The 12,993-nt window shown below is 36.5% G+C and overlaps 2 protein-coding genes across 25 annotated transcripts in view; one reads left to right on the top strand and one right to left on the bottom strand.

The window, feature by feature from the left end:
- Nucleotides 1-2,537, top strand: part of LOC118262473 (innexin shaking-B) — a 112,525-nt gene extending 109,988 nt beyond the window's left edge. For all 21 annotated transcript variants that reach the window (XM_050697144.1, XM_050697143.1, XM_035573870.2 and 18 more), the window contains one exon: nt 40-2,537. In XM_050697144.1, coding sequence (XP_050553101.1) covers nt 40-445 — 406 coding nt within the window. In that variant the 3' untranslated portion in view covers nt 446-2,537. The remainder of the gene's footprint in view (nt 1-39) is intronic.
- Nucleotides 2,538-3,793: 1,256 nt separating this feature from the next.
- Nucleotides 3,794-12,993, bottom strand: part of LOC118262452 (innexin inx1) — a 51,503-nt gene continuing 42,303 nt past the window's right edge. For 2 of the 4 annotated variants that reach the window (XM_050697814.1, XM_050697815.1), the window contains exons 5-8: nt 9,470-9,627; nt 8,995-9,189; nt 7,991-8,152; nt 3,794-7,712 (exon numbers count right to left, since the gene is read on the bottom strand). In XM_050697814.1, the coding sequence (XP_050553771.1) occupies nt 7,655-7,712; nt 7,991-8,152; nt 8,995-9,189; nt 9,470-9,627 (573 nt within the window). In that variant the 3' untranslated portion in view covers nt 3,794-7,654. Of the gene's footprint in view, nt 7,713-7,986; nt 8,153-8,990; nt 9,190-9,469; nt 9,628-12,993 lie in introns of those variants that run through there. The other 2 variants (XM_050697816.1, XM_035573813.2) reach the window with 2 other exon arrangements.

The raw sequence follows: 12,993 nt of genomic DNA, 5'->3' as shown, positions 1-12,993 counted from the left end.
GTGTGTCTGTTGTTTTAACATGTTTGGTTTGCGTTCCAGGATGGTGAAGTGCACGCTGTTCAACAAGTTCGGCTCGTCGGGCGAGGTGGAGCGGCACGACGCGCTCTGCATCCTGCCGCTGAACGTGGTCAACGAGAAGATCTACGTCTTCCTGTGGTTCTGGTTCGTCATCCTCGGCATCCTCACCTTCATCACCCTCGTGTACCGGTTCATCATCATCTTCTCGCCGCGCATGCGCGTGTACATGATGCGCATGCGCTTCCGGCTGGTGCGGCGCGACAACGTGGACACGATCGTGCGGCGCAGCAAGATGGGCGACTGGTACCTCCTGTACATCCTGGGCGAGAACATCGACTCGGTCATCTTCCGGGACATCATGCACGAGTTCGCCAACAAGCTGAACCACAACTACCAGCACCACATCCACGGCGTGCCGGACGCGTGACCTCCGGTGCCGGGGTGGGTGTTCCACACGTGACTGACGTCGCTGCAGCGCGACATGCTGCCGCCCGCCTGAGTGCGCGCGCGCCGCCTCGCCTGCAGTACCCCACGCATGTTCTCTTCTGGACAATACTAACGAGTGTAAAGACTACTTTTATCGATACTTTTTAATCGAAATCGTAACAGTGCAATTCTAAACATGCAATAATAGTTTGTACTTAATCTATAAGAACGTGATCTCAGGACGAATCCTATCGAAGGCCTTGTAATAGTCAACATCGACGGCTACCCGTTAGTGCTAGTATACTTTTAGACCTACTTTACTCATAGTCTCGCTGCTCGTAGGAACTGTTAATCGACTTCGCTTCTTTTGTTTCTACTCTAGCTGTTGTAATGTGCACACACACATACACACACGATATACAATTTACACGTTTCACTCGCCAAGGATTTGACAGACCAAAAAATTAAAGCAATAATTAATAAAGCAATTAAGTATTATAGTGTAGTTGTAATTGAGGATATTACTAGTAGGACGAACCGTTGTTTAGGGAGGAGTAAGTACCCGCGTAGTAAGGTCACCGCCAGTTTACAGTCACGTAGCTTTTGTGTGTCAAAAGACATTTACGTTGTATGCAGACTTAACGAACGAACTATTGAACATTAATCAAGCAATACGTATTAATTAATTCCAGCTCCCGGTCGTATCATATTAGTGATTGGATACGATGTGAGAGCTACTTCAGGGGGAGAATCTTGAGCATTTCGCAGTAGGATGTACTTCCTATGCTCACTAGGTTGGCTGGGAGAACAGAACACAATCGACGGAGCCACATTTAGCGCTCAAATGTAAGGTTACTATGACAAGCACACACTGCCAACACAACACTAACAGATCACATTAATGTTCACTAAGATGTGTTTGTAAAACATTTTGTTGTATCTCTATTGATTTTATAAAACGGAGCGACTGAATTCTTATAATTTATTCGATTAGATGATATTATTGATATTTTGATTGAACACATCTAAACAATGTTTTGAATCGACCCATTCTTCAGACGTATAGAACTGAAAATGTTGGTTAGATATCTTCAATCAAATGTTTTAGTAGTAAGCTTGCAGATTGAAAGTAAAAAAGACAGGAAACTAAAACTTAACTTGTAGAAATAAAATGTTAAGGTAATTTGTAGCTAAGTTAGGTGACAATAAAGTCTATATTACTGTTCACTTTGAGCCTGCAAGCTTATGAAGCTATTTAGAGAAATTTATTTGCCTAGAAGTAGGCTAAAAACTATTATTGTTACAAACAATTGTTGTATTCGTGAGAATTAGAGGTGTGTCGGTGTTACTGAGCTGTTTGGTCTCCAAGAATATTGGCTAACGTTATTTGAAAGTATACTTTAAGATCTAAACAGTTGGTTTGAACTTTGAATGCAAGTTAGGTGCAAAATTGCGATTTGATGTGGTTTTTGGACAGTTCATGCAAAACTGCATCGAGTAAAAGGCACAGTGATCTTGCAGGATTGTAGTTCAAATACCGACTTAGTGTTTTAGCAATTACAGTTCAAAATGTAATGATTCTCGGTTGAAAGATGACTCAATATTTCTTGGAGACCACAGTCTTGGTTCGCAAGACACGTAAATATTGTAAATGTAAAGAGGTTGTCTGGTTGTAAAGGTGTAAAGTGTTATAATTTTATTTTAATTTGCTGATGTGTTCCGAAACAGCCGATAAAGGCTCCAGTTATTCATCAAATACAAGTTACTTTCTCACGCCCGTACTCGATTGATAAAAAACTAGGTCTCGCGTCTTATTAACTCTTTATATAAATAAATAAATAAGAAATATGTATTAATCGATACAACTTAATGCTTATTGTATTTGCAATTTAACCAACACGTAAGTTTTATACAAATACGATTCCGTAACAAGTTACGCAACGTGTAATGCAACGAATACGGGCGCAACAGCAACACGATACTGCAACACTTAGTGAACCATGCCAAATATTGTGCCAAAACATTATTCCTAGACGTGTTACGACAGACGAAGGTTACCATGGGAGATATCGAATAAATAATTATGAAAATCAGCTACATTTTGTTTTAATTCCTTCGAAATAATACATAACGTAATTCACAAGCTTATGCCAGTTATGTTAATAGTAGGATTAGGTTTAGGTTTCCCATTAGGTTTTCAAAAAGCAAAATCGTACGGTGGAACTGGCCTTCGGTGCAGTGGGCCCACCTATACCTGATTTAGAACATCGAAATCTCTGGGTACCTTTAAAACAGAGAAGTGCTTGATAGAATCGTTTTAATTTCCGTATGGGTAATGTTATAGATGCACTTTCCTGAAACCCTAGCAGTACCAATGCTTTACGAATGAACATTAGGATTTCATTCACGAGAAAATTATTAGAAGATACTATCAAAACTACAAAAACCCTTTCCCTTTATCCAATGAATGTTTACACCAGAGAATATACAGATTCATTAAAATGTAGGACAGTACAGAGATTCCACGAAACATCAACACAGCGGTGTTCCATGAAGTCGTAACTGCGTGAAAAGAAACACGCACTGGTGAGCGATGAGCCAGAAACATTGATAAACTAATACAATGCTGCGCTTAATTCCACCATATTCACAGGTTACGAGTACATGTAGGTACTTGCCTACTAGTCAGCTTTTTTAAGCCTTTAACTGCCATCAGAAAACTGTTAAAGGCAAATCCTGCACTAACGTAGGTCACCGGTGACATACATGGCAATTAACGTGTTAAATTCAATGTTGTCCCACACTAGGATTTTCTCCTGAGTCGTGGGTGCGTTTACAAACATACAAGTTCACATAGGTACACATGACACACAGACCAATATACTTCCGAACAGTGTCATGGTATTTTTTATTTACGAAGCTATCTGATTTCATTAGTATGTCGAACTAATTGTTAATTTATTATGAACTTTGTAGAAGAATTCTCACAATAAATTCTTATTTATGGCTTTAGCTTTTATTGATCAGATATTTATTCTACATTTCGATTTTTTGAATTCCCAGTAGGTAGTACTTTGGTCGCAGGTTCCCCATATATTTAGTAGAAATTACTAATTTCAAGTGTTCACGTGTGTTAGACCAAACGTTTTGTTAATGTAGGGTTTGCGAGGGAGCTTCGGAGCTGCTCCCGAGGCTCCGGCTCGAAAAGCAAAAGTAGAAGCGGGGTGGTTTTCAGTCAGTAAGAGTGATACTTCCTCTCGCCTCATCCAACGCGGGAGAAGGAACTGGCCGATTTTCTCCTTCAAAAAAAAACAGGATTCGCTAGGGTAATAAAATAAAACGAGGTAAATAAAAGAATAATATTTGTATAATTCATCTGAAAATGAAACGCCGCGTCTTCTAACAGCTATACTTACAAACAATTACTGTTTTACATACATCTAGATAAAATAATCACCATATTTTATACTTTCATGCAACTTTCTTTTATACCACTAATGGATAGCTTGGAAGAGTACTTTGAAGTAGGCTTTAAAATATCAATACTAATGCGATAATATCATATTCGTATTCATATTTTAGCGAAAAAACTATTTCATTGAGAAGAGAACAGATTTCATAGAGAACAAACAGATTTTAAACCATCTTTCATAAGAAAATACATTCATTCTGACAAAAAAGAAGAACAAAATAAAAAAATGTTTATGAAACTTACAAAATAATGTCTTAATTCGAGAACATATCGTACAGAGTATATAAATAATAACACAAAGTTGTTAAACTAAATATAATAAATGCTTCATTCTTAACTTATTTCTAATTTTCTTAAACAACCAAAATGTAGTACATTCGTGATGCATTCCAATATCACTCTCCCATGACACGCGTTACATCATAAAATAGTCAAAAAGGCGCCAAATAGACAAGGGTTGCCACTTAAAAAATCTCAATTAGAATAAAAAAAATCAAATTCAAATTAGGAGAAAGTATTTTTTGAGAATGGCAACCTTAGTCCATGGTGAGAAACGATGATTTTTTTCTTTGACAGTACCGTAACTAGGAGTTTGGACGCTCAGTTACCTTAGGCAAAGGAATTCTACAGAAAGTCCTGTGATCTTTACCTGGTTTCTCTTAGCACCGTCCTAGTCACGGCCCTGTCTTGAACACAACCTATTTCCTAAATTGTTTAACTAAAATTAATCGTCTGTTAGGAACATACGTATAAACTATTAAATTCACTATTTACATACTGTCTGTAATCGAAACACTACTTGTCATACACTGAAAAACGCTGTCATTGTGTTACACGACTTTTTCCCTCATCCCTTAGTTTTTCAGGGGCCTTAAAGTCGACATTTGCGTAATTTTCAGTATCAAAACATCACTAAAATGGAACTCGTGCGTTGCGTACGCAAATCGCACGTAAAATAATAATTCTAACGTATATTAAAATTACTAAATATACAGATATACTTTTGTGATCCTGATATTAGTTATATGGCATTATCTTGAGCGCATCGTAAGGCTTTACTTATTTACTTATACGTATACATAGTAAACAGTTTATGGAAATGTGATCATGAGTGAAGTTAGAGTAATTTCAACTTTATTCACTTCTTGTCTAAGTCGGTTTTTAAATATTAACAGTTTAACAACACGTTTACTTGATGAGATGACAATGGAGCTATGATATTGCTCCCTGGCACAATCTAGAAGAGAGCCTTTAATGACAAAATGATATCATATTAAAACTTAACAATTCATCTAAAAAAGTCAACTTTTAACGCGCAAAAGAGCTAAAATGCTAAAAACATCTCCAATATAAAGGAGTTTATAATTTTTACGAAAAATGAACACCGACAGTCAGAGGATCACAACACTAGTTACGATTAGCATGGCCCCGCCAGGTGGCGGCACCGTCACATTGAGAAAAAACTAAATGATATATTTTTTCACATCAAAATTCGTAAAGCTAATTACTATAATGTAATAAATACACAAATAATACAATATCACTGACTACATACAAGTATAAAAGTTGGAAATATCCAAATACAAAGGCCGTAGACACACAACACTTACTTATCTGATATTTGACAGTTACACCATACAACCAGGTGTACACCATACAAGTCCATACATTTCCACACGTTACATTTCATACAAGTCTAATAGTTAAGGCCATACATTTCCAGTCCATATGATCATGTCAGTGCTTCTCATTATTAGATACTATACAACGTTTTTGATCAAATCTCAAAAGACGAGATTTCCAATTTAGAGTTGCCAATACGAAAAAATGTGTATAAAACAAATGTTGCTACATTAAATAAAGATTTGTGCTGTAAGTTGTGATGGTCATTTTGATGTATAAAAGAAAATGTTTACATGTAATAATTATTTAGATTTGATTGAACTAATTTTAAAACAACTGTCGGAGTTTATGAGAACTTTAAAATAATTGTAAAATAACTATAGGTAAGTTACCTACATAAAAATTACTACATGATATGCATTAAAAATGTCGAATAAAATGTATTTTTAAAAAGATCAATAGATGCAAAAACATTTTACACTCTTACGATACAATTAGCAACAGATTATAATTTATATTAATTGTGATGATGGAATCATATCCAGAAACTGCTGAATCATTTTGGATGAAGTTTTGGCACAGCAATAGCTCATGACGTACAGTGATACTTTTCTAAGGTAAAATAGTTTTAATGGTTATGTTATGACAGTAATGTATCGTAAAATTTCTAGTTCTTGTTCTCTCCAACTATCAGATCTCAGTAGAGATAGAAATTAAAGTAAAAATGAGTTTCAGATCAAAAAGAGAGAAATATTTAGAGATTTCATTGGCAGTGATGTCACTAAAGACTATTATTGTTTGTAGCTCAGCTTGCCTAAGCCATTGACATAAACATTGCCTCATAAAAAAGAAATAATAAAGATTAATTGTTAGAAAGATACAATAACGTAGGTACTATTTCGTTGTTTAACAGACATCTAAAGTCATATCAAAATAAAAATATGAATTAGATCTGTAACCTTAAAAATATAATCGATAAAAATCAGATTTCCTAGAGATTTCCTGTTTTGTGATTTTAGTATATTTCGGACGAATAAACTAGAACTAACCGAACAAACTAATGAAGGTTTTCGCGTCACTAGAGGCGCTGGTATAGCTTAAGGTCTATTGACCATCATTAGTCTATCAACTTCTGTCAGCTGAGGTTTAATAGGACCTTACGCCACTACCGCCATCTCTTGAGCGCACAACGAAAACCTTCATTGGCTAATATTACCAGTCGAAGTCTGGATAATCAACTAATTTATGGCCATAAACTTTTTTAAATCTCTTATTAATACATTATAGCATCTATTGTGATGTCCTAAGAGTATTCTATACTATAAGTAATGCATTCCACGACAACATATGCAATTTGAACCCTATATCCATATCAATAAGGTAAAAACTATGCTGTCGTGAAACGCATTTACTACTTTTATTGCAAAAATCGGGCAAGTAATTGACTAATGTCGACTACAGCTGAAAAACATTATTTAATCTATTTGAAATAATAATAGATCTTCAAACTTAATCCATTTTATATATAGCTCATTCGAGCTGATTTGTATTTTATGTCGCAATTTATAATTTCAATTTCCTTTCCAAGTCAAACAAGCATTTTCATTATCAACGTCAAAATAGCAATGTCCGTCAATCTATGTTTAAAAAAGTATTATTTCAAATAGACCACTTTAAACTTATTTTATTTTCACCTCTGGATAAGGTTCTTTTAGCACAAACTGTATTTCATTATATCTTCTGTTAATATACAACATATAAACGATACATTGCAGAGGAAATTACCCTTGAATGAGTTTCTAAGCCAACCACTGCCGGTATCTGTTCAAAAGACCAAGTCTACTGGTCTATGAGACCGGTCTACTTAGGAAAAGAAACCTTATACTGCCTAGTTTTTGAGCTTTGAATAATTCGAGTAAGTTGCGTAAATAAGGTACCAAAGGCGGGTAATGACGAAAATACATGGAATGTCTTATTTAGAAATGTTTTCATGAGATAATACGATGGTATTTTGCCTGTGGAGTCCTGTGATGTCCAGTGGTGGGGTCGGGAATGTGCTGGGGGAAGGGGAGGCATGTGTCAGACGCCCAGTACGGCGACGCTGGGCGGCGGCCGTCACGCGCGCGCTCCCGGCTTCTCTCCCATGCGCTTGGATAGCTCAGAGATTAGTTCCCTGTGGAAACAAAAGAGACATTATGTAGCAATATTTATACTAGGTAGGATTAACGTAGTAACTAAGGTTGGAAGCGCCAAAATTTGATTAAATCTAAAATCATTTGATTTATTAAAAAAAAAAATTTTTGGTTTCAAGGAGTTGATGGTGATTAAGCTAAGCTTTGGTAGGGCGCGTTAATACTTAGATTTCAAACTTTAGACCTAAGCTCCAAATTGAAGAATCCTTCATGTTTTATTGCGATAAAAGCATTAATTTAAACATAGTATAACTATTACCTGTATATGAGCGGGTCCATGTTCCTGGCGAGCATGTAGAGCAGCCACCAGTCGCCGATGTCGGTGCGGCGCGAGACCAGCACGGCCGTCTCCATGGCCAGCGTGCGGGACCGCGCGTGCAGCAGCCGCGGCCGCACCGACGGCACGAAGATTATCACCAGTCTGGATGTAAAGGACAGGAGTTTACAACTTTGCTATTTAAGGGCGAGTTTACAACTATACGTTAACTTGAGAAACAAGTCCAACTTGTTTTGTGTGTACAATAGCGTATTGCTACAAAATATTGCATTAATTCCCAGAAGCAATAAAACAATCAGATCAAGAATATTGAGACAACCTTTTTAATTTCTATATCGAATTCATATTATTGGTGGATACCATTTTAGTTCGTGATAATAAGGTACGATGGGGTTGACGTATCCATTTGGACAAAAACCCCTTAAAATAATAAAGAAAAAAATCTAGTTCAAGAAGTGTTCAACAATTTCAGATAGGTTTCTGCGATTTAATAGATACTCTGTTAATTAGCAGAATGTCAACCGCTATTTCTTTAAATGAGTAGCCATAGACAATACAGTCAGTAAAAATATGCAGTTAAAATAGACCATATAGAAGTCACTTTTGAATCTAATATGTACATAAACACATACATGTAAATTAAAGCGACGTGCCTTATCACCGTACGTACAAGCGACACGGACACCTGATTACCTGTGTACAAGGTACAGCTGATAGCGGCCCTTATGTCACCATTATCTTAACCACCATGGGTTGCTCTGTCATAACATCATTATGTTAGCTTTATGTCATCCACTATTTTTAGAATATACGAACAACAACAGTATTCGAAGCTTTTGATCGTAGTACACTGAATGTTTTCGATACAATTTGTTACCTATACTGAAATGGTAATTCACTGCAATAATCTTTCAAGGAACAAAACGCACCAATATTTTTTTTTATTGTAGCAACTTTGTTACATAAAATATATCATCACGACTTACCTGTATATGACAAGGAGGCTCAGCACGATGGCTAGGATGATGTACCAGAACCACAGGAAGATGTACGTCTTCTCATTGACGATGTTCAGCGGCAGGATGCACAGACTGTCGTGGGTTTGAATACTGCCTGACGCACCGAACTTGTGGAATGTACACTTCGTGATGCGAGGGAATATGTAGATCATTGGATCATATCTGGAATTCAAGAATGATAGCATTATAAACTCATTCCAAGTAAGTAAGTTACGAACGTATTAAGCTATTGCTTATTACAATAAATCTAACTAATGGTGTAGGAATGTACCCAAATCTGATTAGTAAAATAAGAATAAATACACATTTATAAAAAAAATAAAAAAACAAAGTTAAATCAGACCATTTCCCTTTCAAAGTTAACAAACTAAATATGTCTGCTATCAGTTAATCTGTCTATGAATTTCGAATCTAGAGAAAACTAAGGAACTTCTGAACCCACCTCTCTTCTTGCGGCACCTCGCTGTACCCCAGCACCCTGGTACCGTACGAGAAGAACTCCCCGTTGAAGAAGCTGTCCATCATCCAGAGCTGCAGCACGATGTTCAGCAGACACAGCAGCTCGCAGCCCCAGTACCGCAGCGCGTACAGCTTGTGCGTCTGGAAATAAAGTGCTTAGTTGAATATTGTGGTACTAGATATAACCTTTTCTTATGCAGTTATGTCTCTAGCTATAATACTTCTTTCGGTGGTGAAAGGTAAGCGAATCCCGTAGCCTAAGTACACTTTATGGAATAAGCCGGTAAACGAACAGACGGATCACCTGATGGTAAGCAATCGCCAGAGTCTATAGACACTTGAAACACCAGAGGCGTTACAATTGCGTTGCCGGCCTTTTGTAGGTTAGGAATTTAAGGGTTGTTGGCGAATCGGGGAACTTGCAAAATCGAGGTATCGCAAATGCGCTGCGGACCGAATAGGGAACTATTTAATTGCATTATTGTTTTCATTTTTTTTTAATTAAACCTCTAAGTATATATTGATAAAATTTACAGCTTTGTCTTCCAAAGAAAGCAGATAATAAAATACACCTCAAATAGTAATGGCAAAAGTTCTATAATTGTCATCAACTATTGATCAAAATCACGTAATCAGTGTTGAACTGATACTCCACTTGATGGTCCGGAAGTGATAATGACATTGTCCACTTAACCGCTGGTATCAAAATACCAGAATAGTCAATTTCCACTGAAATAGCTCATTGTTGTGACTACATTAACACTGCATGTTACAAGGTTCCACTTTTAATGGTGTTTGACAAAAGGGATGACGTCTAATTAGTGAGCTGAAAACAATATTGTTCTACTATTCAATATTAAAGTAAGAGTTTTGATAGCCTCAGCACTAATCTCCCATTATTTATAACATAAAATGGAAAACAATAACTGAAGACAATAGAAAAATGCCTAATCCATACGTATCCTGGGTAAACATCACACCACTAAATAACATAGCGAACTAAAAAGCATTCCACTACAAATTTTTAATAAAGCCAAGCATTCTAAGGAGGAAAAAATGCATCTCTCCACATATCTAAGCGTATGAAGACATAAAGCCGTCGGCTGTATTAAAATTCCTTAGGAGTGAACAACCGTTTAATGAAGACACGAGCACTGTCCCCGGGGCGACAATTGTGCTCTTACATACAACAAATTGAGATATTGTGGTTATTATGTATGTAAAATGAAATAATGTTACGCTAAGCAAAAGTTTTGTTTATAAGCTCTCATATTATTTCGAATAAGATGAGCGGATGATTAAAAACGATTGCAGCGCCATCTGACTAATCCAAATACATAGAAAAACGATCGAAAATAACAAGAACGTGTAAGGCGTAAAAAGCTCAGTAAATATTTCGATTACCAAGTTATTAACATTTTTGTGTGACATAATCTCCGAAACACTCCACGCTTAGTGTAACAGGCCCTTGAAAACGAGTGTCGCTACATCATAATGTCACTTTATCTCGAGTAGATATTAGCGGACTATTGCCCGACGTATTAACGTGAGAGCTATTTAACCCACTAAGATAGGAAGCGGTCATTTTACTTTTAAATGTTTTGTCATTTGTTGAGAATGTTCTAGAAAAAAGGACATTTCCTCCTTAAGTTAAAGATTTGAATGAGAAATATGTGTTAGGAATTCACATTAAAGTGGCGCTCGGTTGCCGACAAAAGCACCAACATACACAGTCCATATCGAATAGTAAAAATTAACCTAACCTAACTCCCTCGCACTTCCTAATTCCGGCGGCAACGGCAATGCAACAATGGAAACTATGCCTAATCAGGTCTTCCTGTACCATGCGGTTCATTATCATCCGAGTACTGAGAACGGAGAAGTCAAAGGAGCCATTGATGGCACAATAGAAGGATGAATCGTTGATCACTGTTTAGTTTATCACGACATTTACAAGTGAACCTTGCCACCGGGCCCAGTTGATAATCTTCTTCAATGGATCGCTTGAGACACACAGAGACCAGTTATTGGAGATATAGAACAGATAACGAAGCAATAAACGTATGAAATATCTCTTTGTGGCGATGAAAGGGAAGCTGAATGTGGAGTTTATCTAACTAAGGTATTTGGTGTGGTTGGTATTTGTGTTATCTGTTGTAGTAGCAGTATGATGATGAAGAATTTGCTGTCACGCATTCCAGCAGAGCCGTATTTAGAGTTTGTTCCCAGCTCGAAAATTAAATGTAATTAAGAGGTCATGACGCAAAAATATTTCTCTTTGAATATGTCTGGATTTTTCCCCACACAATCAACAGAGGTAAATCCTCATAAGACTATATGAGAGGCTCATAAACCTGTCCATATTAATGCAGAGTCAGACAAAAGGCACGATAAGCATACATATCGGAAGTTATGAATATTCTGCCATGCCATATGTGAAGGTGCAACTTTAGTGCTTAGGTTATAAAAATAGCTGATCTAACTGTCAATTGTGTACGCAGACGGACATTAAAATAGCCAGGTTTGCTATTAGAGATAATAAGTAACGGTCCTTTATTAGTATCTAACCTTTATTTATTGCTGTGTTGATCCTGTTCACCGTCGTCATCAGTTCAGCCGTTTAGGAGATGACATACACACGTACTTCATTAAGTCTGCCTTATATACAATTTATTAATTATTTTATTGACACCGAATTTTAATACAATACTGTTTTGATACAAAATATAAGATGGTAAAGAAATTAAGTCCTAATAGATTTCTTAAAAAATCATAAGTTTGGAATCGACTTGTTGGTTTCAATATTGACTGTCTATCACTGCGAGCAATAACAAACACGTGGTATCTAAAGTTACATAATAGAACATAATACTTCTATAAATAAATGATACAAAAAACCTAAGTGTACCCAGGAACCATTGTAGTTAACCTTCGAAAAGGTCAGTTTACTCACATTGAGCTTTACATTAAATTTGTAGCACGTGGCTCACCCTACAAATAACTATTGTCTATATAACCACAAGTATGTATAAATAATTAAACTAATTAACTTGTAAGAACAAAAATCAACCTTAAATTTGTGACATAAAGTAGTTTTTGGATTACATGTAAGTCTGGTAAAGTTAATGCACGTCGTCTTGCAGAACTTACACCATTCAAAACATACTGTGAAGAGGATAAGCACAGTTGATTGATACTCTCACACAAGTGACAGCATTCGATTCAGGTAGTATCCATGTAAGTAGTTGTATGAGACCCCTTTTAATATTTTATGTTTTTCACTTTACTCCACACTAGGATTCTTTCTTTTCTCCTGCATCGTGGGTGCATTTACAAACATACAAGTTCACATACAAATGACACCCAGACCCGAACCAACAGTTTGTAGATCACACAAAGAGTTGCCACGTGCGGGAATCGTCACGTTTAAAATTACGTTTCTTCCATATTAAGGATCAACGCATTAATATGAATACATTGCCCAAAATACAGTCAGGATTCCGTGAA

Source organism: Spodoptera frugiperda, chromosome 12 (assembly GCF_023101765.2).
Source record: "Spodoptera frugiperda isolate SF20-4 chromosome 12, AGI-APGP_CSIRO_Sfru_2.0, whole genome shotgun sequence".
NCBI classification, from domain to species: Eukaryota; Metazoa; Arthropoda; class Insecta; order Lepidoptera; family Noctuidae; genus Spodoptera; species Spodoptera frugiperda.
The sequence above is the reverse complement of the archived record's forward strand: the minus strand, read 5'-3'. Positions and strand labels throughout refer to the sequence as shown.